Source organism: Lepidochelys olivacea (genome assembly GCF_965140295.1).
Source record: "Lepidochelys olivacea isolate rLepOli2 genome assembly, chromosome: 7".
Lineage (NCBI taxonomy): Eukaryota > Metazoa > Chordata > Testudines > Cheloniidae > Lepidochelys > Lepidochelys olivacea.
The window spans coordinates 52,208,032-52,232,020 of NC_140417.1; the positions used below are offsets into that span (position 1 = coordinate 52,208,032).

Here is a 23,989-nt window from a genome sequence, read left to right on the forward strand (position 1 = left end):
ATTCACAGTTAACTCAAAAACATTAATCGCGATTAATAGCAGTTTTAAACAATAGTACACCAATTGAGATTTATTAAATATTTTGGATGTTTTTCTACATTTCCATACATATTGTATTGTGTTGTAATTGAAATCAAAGTGTATATTATTTTTGATTACAAATATTTGCACTGTAAAAGTGATAAACAAAAGAAATAGTATTTTTCAATTCACCTCATACAAGTACTGTAGTGCAATCTCTTTGTCGTTAAAGTGCAATTTATATATGCTGGAGGATAAGGCACTCCAGGACTTTGAAGATGACAGATTGTAGAGAGATTTATCAGCAGCTTCCTGCCCTGTATAGGTTCTTTCTGGATTTTAGAAGGGCCATCACTTTTGACATTCTCCAGATCCTTGACAGGTTATCCTCATTGACAATCTGCATCAGAAATTTGGATAACCATTGACTGCTGTTGGTTCCAAGGTGTTTCAGGAAATCTGGCAAAATGTTGTATCCTGCCACCATTCCGGGTTTGATGTTGCTCAGTATAGTGTCTAGTTCATGGCATTATGATATGTTCTGTCTTATTATCTATCCCTTTCCTAATGGCTCCTAACATTCAGTTCGCTTTTTTGACTACCCCTGCACATTGAGCAGATGTTTTCAGAGAATGACTCCAAGAACTTTTTCTAGAGTGGTAACAGCTGAGTTAGACTCCATATTTTTGTATTTGTAGTTAGGATTATTTTTTCCAGTGTGCATTGTTTTGCAAGTATCAAAATTAAATTTCATCTGCCATCTTTGTTGCCCAGTCAACCAGTTTTATGAGATACCTTTGTAACTCTTCGCAGTCTGCTTTGGACTTAACCATCTTGAGTAATGTAGTATCATCTTCAAATTTTGCCAGCTCACAGCTTATCCCCTTTTCCAGATCATTAATGAATATGCTGAACAGAACAGGTCCCAGGACAGATCCTTGGGCGACCTTGATATTTATCTCTTACCACTGTGAAAACTGGCCATTTATTCCTACCCTTTGTTTCCTATCTTTTAACCAGCAACTAATCCATGAGACACCGTCCCTCCTACCCCATGACTACTTACTTGGTTTAAGAGACTTTGATGAGGGACCCTGTCAAAGACTTTCTGAAAGTCCAAGTACACTATATCCACTGGATCACCCATGTTGAGGCATGATGACAAAAGCTGTGTTGACTCTTCCCCAATATATCATGTTCATCTGTGTATCTGATAATTCTGTTCATTACTATAGTTTCAACCAAGTTGCCTGGTACCGAACTTAGGATTACCAGCCTGTAATTGCCAGAATTGCCTCTGGAGTCTCTTCAGGATGGAAGAAGAGTTCTATGTAAGCTCAATAGCTTGTCTCTCATCAATAAAAGATATTATCTCACCCATCTTGCTTCTCTAATATCCTGGGACCAAAACAGCTACAGCAACACTGCATAGCTCAATCTCAGACAGTTCCTCAGATTTGTTATCTAAAAAGAATGGCTCAGGTGTGGGAGTCTCCCTCACATCCTCTGCAGTGAAGACCAATTAAAGAATTCATTTAGATTCTCTGCAATGGCCTTGTCTTCCTTGAATGCTCCTTTAGCACTTTGGTCGTCCAGTGGCTTCACTGGTTGTTTGGCCGGCTTCCTGATTCTGATATACTTAAAAACTTTTTTTGTGTGTGTTGATTTTTGTGTCTTTTGCTAGTTGCTTTTCAAATTCTTTTTTGGCCTACCTAATTACACTTGACTTGCCAGAGTATATGCTCTTTTCTATCTTCCTCAGCAGGATTTGCCTTCCATTTTTTAAAGGGCGCCTTTTTGCCTGTGTGATGGGGCACCTGCCTTACACTGGGCACTAAGGGGTTAATAGAGCCCTAGGGAGGCTGTGCAGGAGGTAGCCAATCAGTGAAGGGCTGAGAGAGCAGCCAATCAGGGCCTGGCAGGCCCATATAAGAAGGGCTGAGGGGCAGATAAACTTCAGTAGCTGCTTGGAGCTTGAGAAGGGAAGATCAGGGGGAAGGTTGCTAGCATCCTGGACAGAGCAGTGCTGCTAGCATTGATTGGGGAGCTGCAGCGATTCGCAGGCTGAGGCCCTGAGACAGGGATGAAAAGGTTTCTGGGGAGCCACGGGGAGGTGGCCCAAGGAAATCAACTGAGGAGTTGGAGGGAATGCAGCAAATGGCAGCTATCTGTGGGGTCCATGTGTTGGGAGCCAGAGTAGTGGGCAGGCCTGGGTTCCCCTACCCCCAACACCATTGAGGAAGTGGCCAGACAACTGGCGGCAGTTGCCACTGAGGGAAGTGGCTGGACAGAAACCTGCAGTTCCTCCGGAAGGGGGGAGAACAGAATATGTCATGGCTGGAGGGCTCTGTCCTGAAGAGGACGCCGTGGTCCTTGGAACGACATGGGTCCAGGAACAGAAGTGATGGCGGGTGAGACAGCACCAGAAGAGGGCACACTGGCTAGCAGAGCTAATCCCCAGGAAGCCAGCAGGAGGTGCTGCAGTGGTGAGTTGCACACTGTTACAACCTCTAACTGCCTCTTTGACTCTGCTGTTTAGCCATAGTGGCATTTTCTGGTCCTCTTACTGGTTTTTTTAATTTTTTTTTTTTTTATTTGGGGCATACATTTAGTTCAAGCCTCTATTGTGGCGTTATAAAATAGTTTCCATGCAGCTTACAGGCATTTCACCCTTGCGACTGTTCCTTTTAATTTCTGTTTAACTAGCTTTTTCATTTTTGTGTACTTCCCCATTTTGAAGTTAAATACTCCTGTGGTAGGTTTCTTTATATTCCCCTGCCCCACACACACTAGGATATTAAATTTAATTACATAATGGTTGTTATTATTGAGTGGTGCAACTACATGAATCCCTAGGCCCGGATCCTGTGCTCCACTTAAGACTACATCAAGGATTGCCTCTCCCCTTGTGGTTTCTAGGCCTAGCTGCTTGAAGAAGCAGTCATTAACGGTGTCTAGATACTCTCTCTCTGCATCCCATCCTGAAGCAACATTTACCCAGTCAATATGGGGGGAGTTGCAATCCCCCATTATTATTGGGTTTTCTAGAGCAGACTAATTCATCCCACCTTTTTGAATGGACACCAGTTGCTGTGCCCAGGAAAGACCTCTTTAATGACTGTCTGATGGATTCAGAACCTAGAGAGTTGTCTGTGTTGTAGAATCTATTTCCTAGTTCAAGATACTCAAATTAGGCATCCATCTAATTTTTGAAATCTGGATGGCTTCTAAAGTAGCAGGGTTTAGTTCTCTGTGTGTTCATATTTACACTCTTGTTAGAAAACAAGGCACATATGATGTCTTCAAATTTCCACGTAGCAATGGCTTATACAGTCATGCTTTTATGAATGGCCAGCACACAGTCATACATCTATCAGAAGGGGTGAAAGGCATGAGGCAAAACCCAAGTATAATGAACTGAACCCTAGGATGGTACGAGGATGCATTGGGGATTAGTGTCATTTAAATTCTACAGCTAGATAGCAAGGTGGGTAGATGAACAGATAGGTATTTTAATGTGGTGATTTTGGAATACTGAATTTACATATTGTGACCTTGCACTCCATATTTTTATAAAAATGTTTATAAGTGTGGATATGATATAACTGGAGTATGCTTTATGCAAAAGGTCTCTTGTAAAGTATCATTACAAAGCTTATAATCTGAGTGTGGTCATGCTATTTGTATGAATGTATCATTCTTGTATTTGAAACTAGGAATATGAAATATAACCCTGAAGTCCTATTGTAATTATGCAAAGTGTTGGCCGTTAATGGTGGTTTGAACTCTTGATGGCTCCCATTAATCAGGACAATTGGTTGTAAATGGCTCTCTTTACTTGTAAGACTTCCTGTGTGCCAACAAGTGAGTAATGAAGTCTCACAGGACATGTGATCATGTCACCTGAACTGAATCCATCATTAACCTGGTGCTTTTCCATTTAGAAGGAGGGGTGGGAACCCAGAGAGAGAGACAAAGGATTCCCGCCTTGTGCCAAAGCTATTAAAGGGGGTGGAACAGAACAAAGGGGCTGCAGTCATGAGAAATCCCCTTTGTTACCACCTGAGCTGGAACTAACAAGAACTGTACCGGGGAAAGGATTGGGCCCAGACAAGGAAGGAGTCTCGTCTGTGAAAGAAGCTTATTGGAACATCTCTGAGGGTGAGATTTTACCTGTATTCAGTTTCTTAATGTATTAGGCTTAGACTTGCATGTGTTTTAGTTTGCTTGGTAACCTACTTTGTTCTGTCTGTTGTTACTTGAAACCACTTAAATCCTACTTCTTATGCTTAATTTTAAAAAAGGTTATTTTATTAACCCAGAGTAAGTGATTAATACCTGGGGGAGCAAACAGCTGTGTGTATCTCTCTATCAGTGTTATAGAGGGCGGACAATTTATGAGTTTACCCTGTATAACCTTTATTCAGAGTAAAATGGATTTATTGGGGTTTGGATCCCATTGGGAGCTGGGTGTCTGGGTTCTGGAGACAAAAATACCTGCTGAGTGGCTTTCAGTTAAAGCCTGCAGCTTTGGGGGCATGGTTCAGATCTGGGTCTGTGTTGCAGCAGACTGGTGTGTCTGGCTCACGAAGGCAGGGTTCTGAAGTCCCATGCCTTTAGGGAAAACGGGCTCAGAGGTAGTTTCAGCACGTCAGGTGACAGTCCCAAGGGGGTCTGTGTGACCGAACCAGTCACACACATAATGGAAATACTTTGCAAGAGAAACATTCTCATGCAAAAGTAACAGCTCTGCAGTCAGGGAATATCTGGATGTATTGGAGATCTGGTGATGACCTCCCTTGGTCTCCAGCACCTTCAACTGGAATTTCATCCTCATTTTACACCATTGCTTATTTTAGGGCTTGTATTCACTGCAAGAAAAGTGGCATTTTTTTACCTCCAAAGTAACTAATGTGCATGAGCTATCCTGAGGTAAAAAAACAGTGAAAAGCAGGCACTTTACTTTTACAAGATAAACTAGAGGAGGTCAGCCTTGTACTCCTATCTGAAGGTGACCTGGTCTAGTTTACCTTGCGGTCCTACTCTTCACTATTTTTGCCTTGAGATAGCTCACTCACATAGGTACCGTAAGATAAAATATTGAATTTTTCTAACAGTGAAAACAAGCCCTTAGTTATAGAATCAGAGGACTTGAAGGGACCTCAAGAAGTCTTCTAGTCCAGTCCCCTGCACTCATGGGAGGACTAAGTATTATCTAGACATCCTTGACAGGTGTTTTGTCTAACCTGCTCTTAATCTCCAATGACACAGATTCCACAACCTCCCTAGGCAATTTATTCCAGATCTTAACTATCCTGACAGGAAGCTTTTTGTATTGTCCAACCTAAACTGCTCTTGCTGCAATTTAAGCCCATTACTTCTTGTCCTATTCTCAGAGGTTAACAAGAATGCGGTTTTTTTGTTGTTTTTTCTCCCTCCTCCTTGTAACAACCTTTTATGTACTTGAAAACTGTTATCATGTCCCCTCTCAGTCTTCTCTTTTCCAGACTAAACAAACCCAGTGTGACACTGCACCCCATATTCTGCATAAAATATTGTTGATATGAATATGCCATAACTAAGATATGTATTATGCAATATGGGGTCATGTGAGGTATCATTGGAAAGGTTCTGATCTACTGAATGTGTTTATCCAATATGTATGTGTCATTTCAGTATTTGAGGTTAGGAATACTGACCATGTAACAATTACAACCATGTATGTATCTGCCTACTGTCTGGTGGGCATTCCCCCAATCAGCCTCAATGGGCCATTAGAAAGAATAAGAGCAGATACTACTCTCCCATCTTCCTCAGAAGCTTCCGGGGTTGCTGCTTTGATACTAAAGGGTCAGGTGATTGGGTCACCTGGTACTAGACCCCCATCTTGGGCTTTCAGTGTCTTTCCATTAAGAGGGGGGTGGGAGGTCAGACTGGGAAACAAAAGATTCCTGCCTTATGTAAATTCTATTTAAGGCTGGGGAGTAAGGCAATCAAGACTCTTCTCCATTGCCTCCCTGTCCAAGAAGGAAGATTGCTAAAAAGACCTGAAGGGAAAGGCAGGGGCTGAGACAGGGGACAAGTCTGTAAAGAGAAATAACTGGAACTCTAAGCTCCAGAAACTGCAACCTGCTTAAAACATCATTTAGGGTGAGAAATTACATTTTGTAACCTGTTTCTTGTGTGTATTAAGCTTAATTTGCATGTTGTGTTTTGTTTGCTCAGTAATCTGCTTTGTTCTGTTTGCTATCACTTAACATTTAACTTTTGTAGTTAAACTTATTTTTTGTTTGTTACAAATCCCAGTTTGTACAATTCATGGGGGGTGCAAAAAGCTGTGCATATCTGTCTCCATGTTGAGGGAGGGGGCAATTTTTGAGTTTGCACTGTGCAGATCTCTCTCTCTCTCCAGTTCAAGACAATATTATATTGGATTTACACTCCAAAGGAGGTGTGCACGTGAGTGTTAAGTAAATCACTGAGCTGAATCTTCCCCACAGAGCTAATTTCAGTCTGTCTGCAGCTGGGTGTCCTTATGTGTGGGTGGGTGGGTGCGTGCGCATGCACGCTAGAGAAGGCTTGAGGACCTGGCACAGCTAGGACAGGATGAGGAAACCCAGGCTGGTGGAACCAGTGGGACCCCAGCACATCAGGTGGCACATCAAATGGCACCAGATGGGGGGGGTTCACCCATCACACCCAAGTTTTCCAATCTTCCCTCATAGGTCACATTTTCTAGACCTTTAATCATTTTTGTTGCTATCTCTTGACTTTCTCCAATTTGTCCACATATTTCCTGAAATGTGGCACCCAAAACTGGACACAATACTCCAGTTGAAGCCTAATCAGCATGGAGTAGAGCGGAAGAATTACTTCTCGTGTCTTGCTTACAACATTCCTGCTAATACATCCCAGAATTATGTTTGTGCTTTTTTTGCAACAGTGTTACACTGTTTACTCTTGGGGGAATTCTGCGCCAAAAAATTAACAATTCTGGGCAAAATATTTTCAAATTCTGCATATTTTATTTGTCAAAATAACACCATATAATCACACCAGTTTCAATTATTTTTGGTCATTTATTTCAGAATAGCTATCAGCAAGTACGTCTGTAACAGTACAGAAAACAAAAAAGATTCAGGAAATGTTTTCACAAATAGATTCCTTACCAGGCATATTGAAACTGAACTCTGAGTGTATGTGTATGGGGGTGGGGGGGATGTGAGAGAACCTGGATTTGTGCTGGAAATGGCCCACCTTAATTATGCACATTATAGGGAGAATGGTCACTTTGGATGAGCTGTTACCAGCAGGATAGTGAGTTTGTGTGTCTGGTTTTTGGGAGGGGGGTGAGAGAACCTGGATTTGTGCAGGAAATGGCCCAACTTTATTATCATGCACATTGTGTAAAGAGTTGTCACTTTGGATGGGCTATCACCAGCAGGAGAGTGAATCTGTGGGGGTGGGGTGGAGGGTGAGAAAACCTGGATTTGTGCTGGAAATGGCCCACCTGGTGATCACTTTAGATAAGCTATTACCAGCTGGACAGTGGGATGGGAGGAGGTATTTTTTCATAGTCTCTGTGTATATATAAAGTCTGCTACAGTTTCCACGGCATGCATCCGATGAAGTGAGCTGTAGCTCACGAAAGCTCATGCTCAAATAAATTGGTTAGTCTCTAAGGTGCCACAAGTACTCCTTTTCTTTTTGCGAACTCTGAGTAATAATTCATTTAAACTACAATACAGAACCATATTTCCTTCACCCTTCAGAAGCAGTGCAAAGGCTTGGGGGAGTTAGGGGTAATGGAGGAACTAAGGGAGAGAGATGTAATTGCTGGGAAGGAGCCTGAGTGTGAACTTGAAGGGTTGTTGGGTATGGGTGGGAGAAGTACGGAACATGTGTATGGTGTGTTTTTGTTTTTTTTTTGGGTGGGGAGGGATTGTTAGGGAACTTCCCTCATGCAGACCCTGGCTGACCCCTAGCCTCTCCCATTCAGTCAGCACATCTGATCCTGTCCCCATGTGTCCCTCCACCCTATGTAGCTCAGCACCGTCCTCCCCCGCTAGCCCTTGTGAGCTCCTGGCCTGGCCTGACAGGTGCTGTGAAGAAGGCAGTGCAAGCCCTTTCTTTTCCTTAGCTGGCCAGGAACTGCTGCTGTTCTATCATCACAGTGCCCTCTTGTGGGCAAAAGGCAGAACTGCAGCAACATTTTGGCAAAAAAATTTTTCTGTGCAAAAAAATAAAAGTATGTGTGGCTCATTAATTATGGACATGCACAGTAGTGCAGAAATTCTCCCAGGAGTAATTGACTCATATTTATCTTGTGATCTACTATGACCACCCCCAGATCCCTTTCACAGTACTCCTTCCTAGCCAGTCATTTTCCTATTTTGTGTATGTGCAACTGTTCCTGCCTAAGTGGAGTACTTTGCATTTGTACTTACTGAATTTCATTCCATTTTCTTCAGATTTTTCTGGATTATTCTGAATTTTAATCCTATCCTCCAAAGCACTTGCAACCCTCCCTGCTTGGTATCATCTGCAAACTTTATAAGTGTGCTCTTTATGCCATTATCTAAATCACTGATAAAAGATATTGAACAGAACCAAACCCAGAATTTATCTCTGTGGGACTTCACTAGATATGCCCTTCCAGCTTGACTGTGAACTACAGATAACTACTGTCTGGGAAAGGTTTTCCAACCAGTTATGCACCTACCTTATACTAGTTCCATCTAGGTTGTATTTCCTTAGTTTGTTTATGAGAAGGTCATGGGAGACAGTATAAAAAGCCTTAATAAAGTCCAATATACCACACCTACTGCTTTCCCACCCACCCCCCTCCACAAGGCTTGTTACCCTGTCAAAGAAAGCTATTAGGTTGGTTTGACATGATTTGTTCTTGACAAATCCATGCGGACTGTTACTTATCACCTTATTATCTTCTAGGTGCTTGCAAACTGATTGCTTATTTGCTCCATTATCTTTCCAGGTACTGATATAATTTATTCTTTCTGCAGTTGTCTTTTACTTTCCTTATATGACAGGTTTCAGAGTAGCAGCCGTGTTAGTCTGTATTCGCAAAATGAAAAGGAGTACTTGTGGTACCTTAGACTAACAAATTTATTTGAGCATAAGCTTTCATGAGCTACAGCTCACTTAATTGGATGCATCTGATGAAGTGAGCTGTAGCTCACGAAAGCTTATACTCAAATTTGTTAGTCTCTAAGGTACCACAAGTACTGCTTTTCTTTTTCCTTATATGCTTACAATACAGTGTGTAACTAGAAATCTCATCCCTTTTAGGTGAGATGTCAGAAAAACTAAGGAGATGCAGGAAGGAACTGACTGCAGCTATAGACAGGGCATTTGAAGATCTCACAGCTCCTTTCTGTCACTCAGAAGACTGCATCAATAAACAGAATTCAGACTTGCAGACAGACACACCTTCCTCCTTGCCCCAAATGAATAGAGGTAGTTACAGAAGAGATCCTACTTCTACCTTATCTTCCTACTTCGACCAGTCTGCAGCAGTCTCCTGTGTGCTGGAAAAAAAGAATCCTGTCTTCATACCAAACCTTATTCCAGTAAGCATTGCCCAAAATCCCTTATGCCCAAAGAGAGAACCTTTGACAAGTAAGGAAAATACTTGGCTACGTTCTTCCGTTTTTGTGCCTGATAGACAACTTCCAAGAACTCTGGGGGACAGCGAGAGATGGAGGAAAGGGCATGCAAGGTACAATTTGTATTCACAGTTCTTTGTCATGAATACTGTTAAGACATGGTCAGGGTGTCCAGTTTCAAGACTTCCAAGAGGAGGGAACTTCTGAGGAGATATGTGCAAGAATGTTTCCTCCAGAAGCTCAGACAGTAGATATTATTTCTGAGAGGGGGAATGGGCTCTAGTGCTTAGAGGGGCACTGAGAATCAGGACTCCAGGGTGCTATTTCCAACTCTGTCACAAGTATTCGCTGCAATTTTGGGCAACCTCTCTTGCCCACATTTATCCTTCTGCCTGTAGGTGGAGAATGCTGTTTGCCTCCCTCCTAATGCCTTGCTACACAGGGCTGTGAAGCGTATCTCCAGCCTGTGTTATGTAGGAGTTTAGGCTACGTTATCATAATGGTGTCTTCTGGCCTGACTCTGTGAATGGTTTAGTATTAATTATTATTTGCATTACAGTAGCATCTAGAGACTTCAGTCTCAGGGCTCCTTTGTGCTAGGTGCTGTACAGTAAGACAGTCTCTGTTCCAAAGAGCTTGAAATGCAACAAAATGCATGTCTGAGACAAATTTCAGGTGAGTCACCATGTGAAAAAACCTTCACATGCATAGGACCCTACCAAATTTATGGTCCATTCTAATCAATTTCACAGCCATTGGATTTGAAAACTAGCCACATTTTCAGATGTTCACATCTGAAATTTCAGTGTTGTAACTGTGGGGGGCCCAACCCCCAAAAAGGCGGCGGTGGTTGCCAAAGCTGTTGCAGAGGGATTGCACCCCTCACTTCTGTGCTGCCTTCAGAGCTGGGCTGCACAAGCTTCCTGCAGCTGGAGGAGGCTCCTGGAGGTGGAGGTGGGTCTGACCTCCCCCATGCTCTTGGAAGTGCTACAGCTGGGGGCTCCTATCTGCTAGTCCTAGCCAGTGTCTGATTAATGCATGGGCCCTGCCCTGGCCAATTTGGGGGGCCCCCTGGAAAAATGGGCACCCCAAGTCCTGGCACAAGCTGTAGGGGCAGAAACCCCAAGCCCTGGCAGAAGACATGGGGGCAGAAGCCCTGAGCCCCAGCAGGATGCATGGGGTGGAAGCTTCATTTGGAGCTGCGGGGGCAGAAGCCCCAAGACTGGGTGTCCCAAGCCCTGGCTGGCGCCATAGGCGTAGAAGCCCTGAGCCCCAGCAGAAGCCCTGGGGAGCAGAAGCCCCGAGCCTGGGCACCCTGAGCCCTGGCAAGAGCCATGGGGGCAGAGGCCCCAACCCCAGGTGCCCTGAACCTGGGTGTCCCAAGCCCCAGCTGGTGCTCTGGGGGCAGAAACCCCAAGCTCAGGTGCCCCGAGCCATGGCAGGAGCCAGTGCATGGAAGCCCCTAGGCTGGGTGCCCTGAGCTGCTGCAGAAGCCCCGAACCCAGCTCCAGGGCTGCTGCAGCACAGAAGTGAGAGTGGTACACCCTCACTTCTGAACTGCCTTTGGAGGTGGGTCTGGTCTCCCCACTGAGAAAGGACATGCAGGGGAAGGACAAGCCCCTACCTGGCCACAACTAGTAGCTAGGAGCCCCTGCCTGGGATGCTCCCAGCAGCAGGGGGAGATCAGATTTCACAGGGAAGGGCTTATTTCATGGTCCATGACATGACTTTTCACAGCCATTAAATTGGTAAGGCCCTGCACGTGCACATTAGAAGATGTCTCGGACTATACAACCATTGTCACCATACCTTCATTTGAATGTGTACCCTACATTTAGTCCTTATGTTTATAAAGCTCCATTTTTGCTGTCAACCATTTGACAAACTTCTGCAGTGCAGCTTGCCCAGAGAACCAAAACCATTCTGTTGTTCTGTCTAGCAAAGATGCTGAAAGATGCACGAAGTCAGAAGCAAACGTAGCAGTCCATGCTGTCCCCCGAGACATTCCACAGGCTCTTCCTGACACACCTGGTGAGTCTAGAGCTCTGCTCTTCTTCCTTGCACTCAGGGCAGGCTGGCTTTTCCAGCTCTGTGAAGTCTTTTAAAAACATCATCTCACCCTTTTGTAGAAGGGATTGTGAGGACCTGTAAATGTAAGGCGACAGATAACAGGCAATGGAGCTGTTTGCCACGAAGCCACCTGTTCAAATCCAGCCAGATCAGGCATAACTAAAGTTACTAAAAACTAGGGTGTTGATTACTCTCAGTTAACTCACGTGATTAACTCAAAGAAATCAATTGCAATTAATCACTGTTAAACAATAGAATACTAATTGAAATTTATTAAATATTTTTGGATGTTTTTCTACATTTTGAAATATATTGATTTCAATTACAATACAGAATACAATGTACAGTGCTCACTTTATATGATTTTTATTACAAATATTTGCACTGTAGAAATGAAAGAAATACTATTTTTCAATTCACCTCATACGAGTACTATAGTGCAATCTCTTTATCCTGAAAATGCAATTTACAAATTTAGAGGTTTTTTTTTGAGTGCAGTTATGTAACACAAACCCCAATGTAAAACTTCAGAGCCTACAAGTCCACTCAGTCCTACTTCTTGTTCAGCCAATTGCTAAGACAAACAAGTTTGTTTACATTTACAGGAGATAATGCTGCCATCTTCTTATTTACAATGTCACTTGAAAGTGAGAACAGGTATTTGCATGGCATTTTTGTAGCTGGCATTCCAAGGTATTTACATGCCAGATATGCTAAACATTCATATGCCCCTTCATGCTTCGACCACAATTCCAGAGGACATGCTTCCATGCTGATGATGCTCATTTAAAAAATAATGCGTTCATTAAATTTGTGACTGAACTCCTTGGGGGAGAACAATGTCTTCTGCTGTTTTACCCACATTCTGCCATATACTTCATGTTATAGCAGTCTCAAATGATGACCCAGCACATCTTATTCATTTTAAGAACACTTTCACTGCAGATTTGACAAAACGCAAAGAAGGTACCAATGTGAGATTTCTAAGGATAGATACAGCACTAGACCCAAGGTTTAAGAATCTGAAGTGCCCTCCAAAATCTGAGAGGGAGAAGGTGTGGAGCATGCTTTTAGAAGTCTTAAAAGAGCAACACTTTGATGCAGAAACTACAGAACCGGAACCTCCAAAAAAGAAAATCAACCTTCTGCTGGTGGCATCTGACTCAGATAATGAAACTGAACATGAGTCAGTCCACAATATTTTGGATCGTTATCAAGCAGAACCAGTCATCAGCATGGATGCATGTCCTCTGAATGGGTGGTTGAAGCATGAAGGGACAAATGAATCTTGAGAGCATCTGGCACGTAAATATCTTGCAAAGCCAGCTACAACAGTGTCATGAGAATGCCTGGTCTCACTTTCAGATGACATTGTAAACAAGAAGCAGGCAGAATTAATTCCTGCAAATGAAAACAAACTTTGTTTGCCTCAGTGACTTGCTGAACAAGAAGTAGGACTGAGTGGACTTGGAGGCTCTAAAGTTTTACATGTTTTATTTTTGAATGCAGGGGTTTTTTGTACATAATTCTATATTTGTAGGTTCAACTTTCATGATAAAGAGAGAGTACTGTAGTGCAATGAGGTGAATTGAAAAATACTATTTTGTTTTACAGTGCAAATATTTGTCATCAAAATCAGTGAGCACTGTACACTTTGTATTTTGTGTTGTAATTAAAATCAATATTTTAAAATGTAGAAAACATCCAAAAATATCTAAATGGTATTCTATTCTTTAACAGTGCAATTAATCACGATTAATTTGTTTAATCGTTTGACAGCCCCACTAACAACCACTAGCTGCTTGGTGAATTAGATTAAATGTGTTTGGTGTCTCAGTCCAGTTCACTCTGGATGTATGGCCATGCACCCTAAGCGGCAGCATGATGAATATGCTCAGCAAAAAAAGCCAAGCACTGAGTTGACATTGACGCTAAACTACCCTCTCAATCCAGAGGTGATGCCTCCAGCCGAGGGAGATATACTGTTTTCTACAGTATTCTTGCCAGCAAGTTAAAGAAGTATGGGCTGGATGAATGGACTATAAGGTGGATAGAAAGCTGGCTAGATCATCAGGCTCAATGGGTAGTGATCAATGGCTCCATGTCTAGTTGGCAGCCGGTATCAAGCAGAGTGCCCCAAGGGTTGGTCCTGGGGCTGGTTTTGTTCAATATCTTCATTAATGATCTGGAGGATGGCGTGGATTGCACCCTCAGCAAGTTTGCAGATGACACTAAACCTGGGAGGAGTGCTAGATATGCTGGAGGGTAGGGATAGGATATGGAGAGACCTAGACAAATTAGAGGATTGAGCCAAAAGAAATCTGAGGCTCAACAAAGAGGAGTGCAGAGTCCCACACTTGGGACAGAAGAATCCCATGCACTACTACAGACTAGGGACAAAGTGGCTAGGCAGCAGTTCTGCAGAAAAAGACCGAGGGGTTACAGTAGACAAGAAGCTGGATATGAATCGACAGTGTGCCCTTGTTGCCAAGAAGGCTAATGGCCTTTTGGGCTGTATACGTAGGAGCATTGCCAGCAGCTCGAGGGACGTGATCGTTCCCCTCTATTTGGAATTCGTGAGGCCTCATCGGGAGTACTGTGTCCAGTTTCCACAAGAATGATGTGGACAAATTGGAAAGAGTCTGCCGGAGGGCAACAAAAATGATTAGGGGGCTAGAGCACATGATTTATCAGGAGAGGCTGAGGGAACTGGGATTATTTAGTCTGCAGAAGAGAAGAATGAGGCAGGATTTGATAGCTGCTTTCAAAGAGGATGGATCTACACTGTTCTCAGTGGTAGCAGATGATAGAACAAGGAGTAATGGTTTCAGGTTGCAGTGGGGGAGGTTTAGGTTGGACATTAAACTTTTTCACTAGGAGGGTGGTGAAACACTGGAATGCCTTACCTAGGGAGGTGGTGGAATCTCCTTCCTTTAGAGGTTTTTAAGGTCTGGTTTGAGAAAGCCCTGCCTGGGATGATTTAGTTGGGGATTGGTCCTGCTTTGAGCAGGGGGTTGGACTAGATGACCTTCTGAGGTCCCTTCCAACACTGACTTAAATCTTCTGTATGATCAGTTCACCACCTTCAATGCTGCCGAGCTGCCCCAATAGCAAATCAGTGTACCCCTTACCCCAGGGGGCAGACATACTAGACAGGGTATCCCCACTGCCAAGATGGAGACTCTACAGTGCTTCTGCCATGACCTCCTGCTCCCAAAAGTCTTTTTCCTCATCTTTGATGCCTTCGGCAGGACTGCTTGTACACAGCTCAGATCCACCACATCCCAACCTGCGCCTCTCTCTCCTACTAGCCTTGCTAGTAGATCATCATCACAGATCTGCACTGCCTGTGGTCTGGGCATATTCCTCAGCCATGTGCACAGCAGAAGAAAGGACCTTCCTTAGAGGTTTTTAAGGCCCAGCTTGACAAAGCCCTGGCTGGGATGATTTAGTTGGTGTTGGCCCTGCTTTGAGCAGGGGCTTGGACTAGATAACCTCCTGAGGTCCCCTCCAACCCTGCTATTCTATGATTCTTAGCAATTGATGCGCTGCAGGCTTACCCGAGCTGTGTGCAATCCCTCAATCCTGCCAAATGCAATATCAAATGACCTGAAAAAGTGGCACTGGGAGCATATTATCAAGACAAACATCCTGCCCCAGTTACTATATGCCTACAGCCCCCAAGCTTACTCTGAGAATGGTGCCATTTGAAGCTATATTCACTTGATTCTAAGGCCAGATTCAGACTTCCCAGAATGCTCGCTACTAAGGCAGGCCTTTCACTTGGTATTGGGGCAGGATACAGAGACCTCACCCTGGGTATGTATAGAATGGGAACTTAACAGACCTCTTTCACTGCCATATATTCTGGGCTTATAAAACATGTCACTCCCCCATCCTTGCCTCTGCCATCTATACCACCAAACAAGAGATGCAGCCCAGATTTTGTTGTAGGGGAAAACCTATGACTAGGAAGGAGTGGATGAAAAGGGACATTTTCACACTTTCACAGCTCTGCCAATGACACCCCTATGTGCTTCTCAAACCTTGGTACTCCGCCCTGCAAAAGTCATATTTTTGCCAATATCTACAACTATGCTATGTACCGGCTCAGCTCAATGAATGAGCAACAAGCTGGCACATGAAATTCAGTATTGATAAACGCCAGGTAATGCACACTGGAGGAAAAAAATTAATTACCCACACGGCTTATTTGGAGCCCTGAAAAGCTGTATCAGGAAAGGCGTCTAAGCATCACTGGACAGCTCAGTGGAGACCGCTGCTCAATGCGCATGTTGGGATTCATAAGGGATGGGATGGGATGGAGAGTGATGCAGAAAATATAATACCTTTATCTCCATCAACGGTAGAGCTTCATCTGGATAATGTGTGCAGGAGTGGTTACCCCTTATCAAAGAGACAACTGCAGAACTAGATGGGGGTTCAGAGAAGGATGACAAGAATGATCCAGGGCTTGGAGAACTCCTGTATGCTGAAAGATTAAAATGACTGGGATTGCTCACTTTAGAGAGAAGACATAAGAGGGGCAGGATAAAAATTTACAGAACACCCATGGTTCTGAGCCGCCCCCACAGCAAACCAATGTGGGGAGCCCAGTGCTCACAGCATACTAGGATACAAAAGGTCTCCTCAGCCAGTAGATGATGGGAGAGGTGTTGGTGCCCATGTAAAGATCCCTGAGTGGTTATAATGTATCTATAGATATTTACAGCCTCTCTTACTCTGCTTCAATTACTGATTACACTTACGGACTGGTTTTCATGGCATTTTCCTTTATTTTGTAGGGAACCCAAACAGTTTGGGTATAGAGGAGTTATCAGGACAGCTGGCCCTAGTGAATGAGTTAAGCAGAGTTCACAGGCACTCAGGTGAGCCCCCCCTTACAGACCATGTTTTAGCCATCTTTATGGATGCGAGCAGCAGTTCTGAGACAAGGCACCGAAGGCCAAACATCGAGGATGAAGAGATTATCCAGACAGTTCTGGATTTGGAAGAGGATTACAGCACGGCCATCTCTGCTCTGCACCAGCTGAACTAGGGAAACTGGATCAAAGGTTTACATAGAAACAGTTCTCAAACATAGAGCCTTTCTGGGGAAAAAATGGCAGATTCCATGTAGTATAAAGGTTCAATTAAAATAATAGTAATTTATAAACTCAGTTTATTCTCAAACTCTCCCTTCTTTATGCTAGTGTTTTGTACTATTCATGTTTTCTTCTGAGTGCTGTTTGTTTTTTTTTTCTCATAAGAAGGGATGTTTCATTATCTATGACTGACTTTCTCCACCAATATTGCATCTGCAGATTCAAGTCTCCTGGGGTACAGAACCATTGTGAACAAAAGAAAATGTTAAGGGGCTGGCGCACTAGACATGTAGACATTATTGTGGAGCCAAACATATACAAGTTCTTTTATACTTCACCGATTCACTGTTCCTCTCAAATACAATAGAAACACACCAGTCCTAGACAAAAGCTACATTATACGAGAATCAGTTGAGAATATACACAGTTTGTGCTAAGACACACAATGAGTTACACCTAGCAAGGGACATAAAAAGCAGTAAGAAGTGGTTCTAGAAATATGTTAGACCTACATGTTCTTTCCCCTTTCTCTTCTATTAACTAATGGGAAAGGAGAGCAAATAACGGATGACACACAGAAGGTTGAAATGTGTAATGCTTTTTTGGCTTCAATCTTCACTGTGACCAGATGCTTAAAACAATTAATATTAACAAGGGGCAAGGAACTCATACCAAAATAGGGAAAACAGGTTAAAGAATTTTTATATGTATTCAAGTTAGTAGGGCCTGATGAAATTCATCCTATGGGCCTTACGGAACTAGCTGAAGCAAACTCTGAACCATTGGTGATGATCTTTGAGAACTTATGGAGGACAGCTGAGGTCCTAGAAGAGAGGGGAAGAGCAAACATAGTACCTATCTTTAAAAAGGACTGGCTGGCCAGTGGGTGGGCGGGGTGGTGAAGAGGCCAGTGGCTGGGGGCCAGGTGAGCTGGCAGCGGGGGACAGAGGCTGAGGAGGTGAGCGGGCGACGGGGGTGAGTAGGTGAGCTGGGGGGGAGATGACGAGCCGGGGGGGGTGGGCGGGCAGTGGTGGTAATACCAGATTTACCACGGCACCACTGGCGCTGGGCCCACAGGTCCAAAGGGGCCCCGGCCCAGCCTGCTCTTCTCCATTCACCTGCTCTCTCCTGTGGGGGCAAAAGCTTGATGCTGCCAGCAGCTGGGGCTCCTGCTGCAGTAGGTCTCTGCTGGCAGCCAAGCTCCTCCCTGGCCTCTTCCCCCAGCATGCTACGTTCCCTCCCCTCCCCCTCTTCCTGCCGCCGCTTGCTGGCAGGAGGGAGGGGGAAGAGCGGAGCCTCAGCACACTCGCTGCTCTGGGGTGGAGGAGGAGGAGAAGAGGAGGGAGCATGGCCTTGGGGAAGGGGCTGGAATCGGGGCATACCCCCTCCAGCCCCTGCTGTGAGCACCCCCACAACCCCAGCCCACACCCCCAGCCCTCTGCCCACCCTGACCCCTGCACCCCCCTAGCCCCCTGCCCTGACCCCTGTACCTCTTCACACAGCCCACACCTCCCCAGCCCCCTGCCCTGACTCCTGAACCCCCCTCATACACACCCAACCCCTGCCCTGATCCCTTCCCCAGCGCCTCCCCCACAACCTTCCTATTACCAGCAGGAGAGTGAGTTTGTGTGTGTATGGGGGTGGGGGGGGGTGAGAGAACCTGGATTTGTGCTGGAAATGGCCCACCTTGATTATCATGCACATTGTAGGGAGAGTGGTCACTTTGGATGAGCTATTACCAGCAGGATAGTGAGTTTGTGTGTGTGGTTTTTGGGAGGGGGGTGAGGGGGTGAGAGAACCTGGATTTGTGCAGGAAGTGGCCCAACTTGATTATCATGCACATTGTGTAAAGAGTTGTCACTTTGGATGGGCTCTCACCAGCAGGAGAGTGAATTTGTGTGGGCGGGTGGAGGGTGAGAAAACCTGGATTTGTGCTGGAAATGGTCCAACCTGATGATCACTTTAGATAAGCTATTACCAGCAGGACAGTGGGGTGGGAGGAGGTATTGTTTCATATTCTCTTTGTATATAAAGTCTGCTGCAGTTTCCACGGTATGCATCCGATGAAGTGAGCTGTAGCTCACGAAAGCTCATGCTCAAATAAATTGGTTAGTCTCTAAGGTGCCACAAGTACTCCTTTTCTTTTTGGGAAAAGAGGGTTTGTTTCCACGGGGCGGGCAGCGCTTGGGGGGGAGGGGTTGTTTCCGCGGGGGGTTTTGGCCCTCAGCTGTTTTCTTTGGAGTAATATGACCCTTGCCGCTTTACGAGTTGTGCAGGCCTGTATTAAACAATCAAACTGTAAGCACCTAGAGAATAATAGCGTTATAAGTAATAGCCAAGATCAATTTGTCAAGAAGAAATCATGCCAAACCAATCTGATTTCCTTCTTTGACAGGGTGACCAGTCTCATGAATAGGGGGGTTGATGGGTTTCACCAGGCGTGTCACCTGGAACTGGGGTACCACTGAGTCCCCTGACCCATCAGCTTGGGCTCCCTTTTACACTGTATTGCTGTGACAAGCTGCAAAGCCCGCCAGCCTGCACTTTCACCAGCATACATACAGGTAGGGGCACACCTAGTTGCAGTTACATGCAGACTCTCTGACCAGCCCCTGCATGGGAAGACTACAGCTAGGGCAACTATCAGCTCCTCAGCATGCACCCCTTCTGGAGTATAAACCCAAAATTATACCATCTTGCACTTCACAGGGAACTATACAGCAAAAGCTCATAAAATTCACCCCTCCCTCAATGTGGAGAGGACTATACAGCAGCCCTGCATTATGATTCCCACACACTGGGTTAGATAAAGGGAAAACAAGTTTATTAACTACAAAAGATAGATTTTATGTGATTATAAGTGATAGCAAACAGCTCAAAGCAAATTACCTAGCAAACAAACAACAACACAAACTAAATTTAATATACTAAACATATAGGGTAAGAAGCTGCTATTCGTATCATCTCTTTGAATATAAGTAGGCTGCATATTCTTAAGACGCAAGCTGCACTTGCTTACAGCGTGGAATCCCCAGGTGTTCCATTCACAGGCTAAAAATCCCTTTAGCCTGGGACCATCACTTCCCCCAGTTCAGGCTTTGTGCCTCAGGTGTTTCCAGGTGTGGTGTTGTAGGGAGAGGGAGGTACCATCATGATGTCATTTCCACCTTTTATATCTTCTCCCCACTTGCTGGAAAGCTCTTTTGCTGTGACCTGGGTCAAACAGTTCCCACTGTGTAGTGCTATCTCTGAGAGGTTTCTATTGTACACAGTTCCTGGGGTAACCCTTGTGTGTGTGTGCATTTCCTCAATAAGCCATTAACATTCGTTTGGCCTTTTTACTGTTGTACCTCAAAGGCTGCTTGTGGGTGTTTTCAACCTCAGGCCATGTTTCAGTAACACATACATAGCCAAACTTCATAATTTCACATACAATGATCGCACATACAATCAAATGAGATATTAATGTCTAGCAGATTAAAACTTTTAGAATGATACTTCATAAGGCATACTTTGTACAAAACATATCTTAATTACATGACAGTGGTGAATATTGCAGTGCCAGGGTGTCACAGGGGGAAACAGTAGACATGAAATATTTTGACTGTGGTAAGGCTTTCAACACAGTCCAATATGACATACTCATGAGCAAACTAGGGAAATATGGTCTAGATGAAAGTACTATAAGGTGGGTGTATTCAGGGCCAGCGCTAGACCAAATGGCATGTCAAGCGAAGGGCATCTTCGGTGCTCCCTCCCCATTTGTTAAATGGCTGAAAATAGTCTAGGAGGTTCAAGGAAAATGTAGTTCTCAGAAAGCCTGGAAGGTTCCACAAGATTCTACAAAGGTCCAGAACATTCTAGGAGGTTAGTAAATGAATCCACATAAACAATACCTGAAATATTTTACTTCAAACATTCTATTTTCCCTTTTGTTGCTAAAAACAAAAATGGCACCCTCCAAGCCCAGCACCCAAGGCAGTTGCCTGGGTCACCCGCCCCTAAATCCAGCCCTGGGTGCATGCAGTGTAGGTGTAGCCGTGTTGGTCCCGCGATATTACAGAGACAAGGTGGGTGAAGTAATATCTTTTATTGGACCAACAACAGAGCTAAAGAAGAGTGCTGTGTGGCTCAAAAACTTCTCTTTCTCTCTCTCTCACCAACAGAAGTTAGTCCAGTAAAAGATATTACCTCACCCACCTTGTCTGTCTAGAGCGGGTGCACAGCTGGTTGAAAAAAACATACGTAAGTGAGTAGTTATCAATGGTTCACTGTTAAACTGGAAGGACGTATCTAGTGAGGTCCCCTCCCCCTGGGTGTCTGTCATGGATCCAGTAACAGTCAATATTTTAAGTAATGACTTGGATGCTGGAATAAAATGTACACTTATAAAATTTGTGCATGACAGCAAGATGGGAAGGGTTGCAAGCACTGTGGAGGACAGTATTAGAATTCAAAATGATCTTGATAAATTGATAATTGGTCTGAAATAGATGAAATTCAATAAAGGCAAGTGCAAAGGTATAAGAGTTAGGAAGGAAAAATCAAATGCACAAATACATAATGGGGAATACGCGGTTAGGCAGCAGAATTGCAGAAAAGGATCTGTGGATCACAAATTGAACAGGACTCAGCAATATGCTATTCTGAAAAAGGCAAGTATCATTCTAGCATGTATTAATGGCAGACGGCAGGTCTCTCTCTCTATTCAGGATTGGAGAGGCCTCAGCTGGAATACTGTGTCCAGTTTTGCACAACACACTTTAGGACAGATGTGGATAAATTGGAGAGAGTCCAGACGAGCGCAACAAAAATGATAAACTGTTCAGAAAACGTGACCAACAAGTAAAGGTTGAACAAACTGGGCATGTTTAGTCTAGGGAAAAGAGGACTAAGAGGGTGCAGGGGGGCTGATCACAGTCTTCAAGTGCTTCAAGAGCTGCTACTAAGAGGATGGTGATCAATTGTTTGCTATGTCTACTGAGGGTAGGACAAGAAGTAATGGGCTTAATTTTCATCAAAGGAGATTCAGGTTATATATTAGGGAAAAACTTTCTAACTATAAGGAAAATTAAGCAGTAGAACAGGTTAGCTGAGGGAAGTTGTGGGATTGAAGGTTTTTAAGAGCAAGTTAGACAAACACCAGGCAGGGATGGTCTAGGTTTACTTAGTCCTGCCTCAATTCAAGGGGCTGGACTAGATGACCTCTTGAGGGCCCTTCCAGCCCTACATTTCTATGATTCTATCATTCATTCTGTAAAAAAGACATAAGTGTTCAATAAATATTTCTGTTCTGCATTTGGGGAAAAAGAGAATATATTCTCATGATATGGTGATAACACTCTTTCCATTCCACTCGTATCTCTGGAGGATGTTAAAGAGCAGACCCCAATGTTAGACATTTTAAATCAGCGGTTCAGATAGCTTGCATCCAAGAAGTTTAAAAGAGCTCATTAAGTTCATGCTTAACTTTAAACACCAGTAGTCCATCAATGATTGAAGTTAAGCATGTGCTGTATATGGGCCAGAGGATTTAGCATCTTGCATGACTGAGCCTCAGCTGTGCAGGAAATTCAGAGTTTAACCTTAGCTTAAAAGAAATCTAGACATTTTTATTCTGATATACATAGATTTCAAGGTCAGAAGGGACCATTTTGGATCATCCAGTGGTGCAGAAAATTTATTGGCTCAAAGTACCAACTTCTAAAAATAATCGCTGTTTGAAGTATAACATGTAAATTTCTCCTTTCTGTGCACATTTTGTAAGACATTAATAGCCATAACTTCAGTATTTCTGGATTCACAGTAACATTAATGCATAAGGAAGCCTGAAATGTTAACATCCGTTGAAGTGAGCTGTAGCTCACGAAAGCTTATGCTCAAATAAATTGGTTAGTCTCTAAGGTGCCACAAGTACTCCTTTTCTTTTTGCAATATCCTTTTTAACCATCTCAGGTTTTTAGATAGTGAATCAAAAAGCCACAATGAAGCAGCACTTATTATTATGTCTTTCATCGTATACAAATAAGAAAAAGGGTATTCTCATCCCCGACTTTCCTCTGAAGCTGTATTGGGCTGTCATACTTGGGTCTAGTTTCTGTTGTTTCGTGTACGGGTATTGGGTGGTCTGTGATAGGTCGGACTAGATGACCTGGTGACCCTTCTGGCCTTAAAGTCTGTGACTCTCTGTCACGAACAAAGGCAGCTAAGAGGAGAGCTTCAGAGGATGTAGCTGTGGACTCTGTGCTTGGAGGTAGCTGGACATGGTGAGTGGTGTGTTTGGCCCATCTGTGGGTTGTTTGTTTATTTGGTCTCTGTGTATAGACTCCAAGGCTGTGCCACAGCTGAGTAAGCAAAGAAGACAGGTCTGTTTGCTGGTTCCTTGATAAGGACCGCAAGGCTCTGACCCTGGGAGTGCTGATCAGCCCAGCTGTCTGAAGTCTCTGAGTGGTTCATCGCTCCCTGGTGAAGAAGGGTGGCACTGACCTGAGCTAAGCAGGGAGACTTTATATAAAAGGTCACTTGCTTTGCAAACTCAAGAGCTGCGAACAGAGGCAGCTCACAGGGGAGTTCAGGAAAGCATTTGGAGAGGGAGTTGTGGGAGACTCTTTCCAGGTTCAGCTTTAAGTGCGATTTTGTGGTGGTCAACAATGGAACAGTGGTGGTGACCTGTAAAGGATATGCCCCATGGGTGCCTGCCTTCATGACTGGCAGCTGTGCAAGGGTGTGGCTGGGCTGTTTGCCCATAGACAGGGGAGAGTCCCCCTTACCCTCCTGCCTAAGGTCAGTATGGGGGTTGTAGACCCCATTATAGTACCTCATATGGGCATTCATGCAACTTTAATTGTCATATTGCCTGACTTTTAATATCTAACTGTGAAACATTCAGATACAATAATATAGTATTTGTATGGATTTTTTTGTGATTTGTTTTCATTTAAAAAAATTATTATTCTTTTGCACTTTATGACTAGACAGCAGCAAAATGATATCTTCCTCACCTGTGAGGTATGCAGTGAACATGTGTACTAACAGCATGCATGCACAGCCCAGCATATCTTCACTCAGTGTTGGCAAAAAGTACCAACAAAAACAACAGCACAAAATTTCAGACCCAAGCCTAGAATCTACAGGCGAGATACAAAAAGGACGTAGGCTTACTATTGC

The 23,989-nt window shown here is 44.0% G+C and overlaps 1 protein-coding gene across 1 annotated transcript; it reads left to right on the top strand.

Moving 5' to 3' along the window:
* Nucleotides 1–2,354: 2,354 nt before the first annotated feature.
* Nucleotides 2,355–16,776, top strand: LOC311524394 (uncharacterized protein C3orf62 homolog; the record flags this gene model as incomplete). The annotated part of the gene is given in 5 exon segments (XM_084635461.1): nucleotides 2,355–2,405; nucleotides 2,408–2,507; nucleotides 9,331–9,760; nucleotides 11,587–11,678; nucleotides 16,523–16,776. Coding segments are annotated over 5 exon segments (927 nt in total).
* Nucleotides 16,777–23,989: the final 7,213 nt, after the last annotated feature.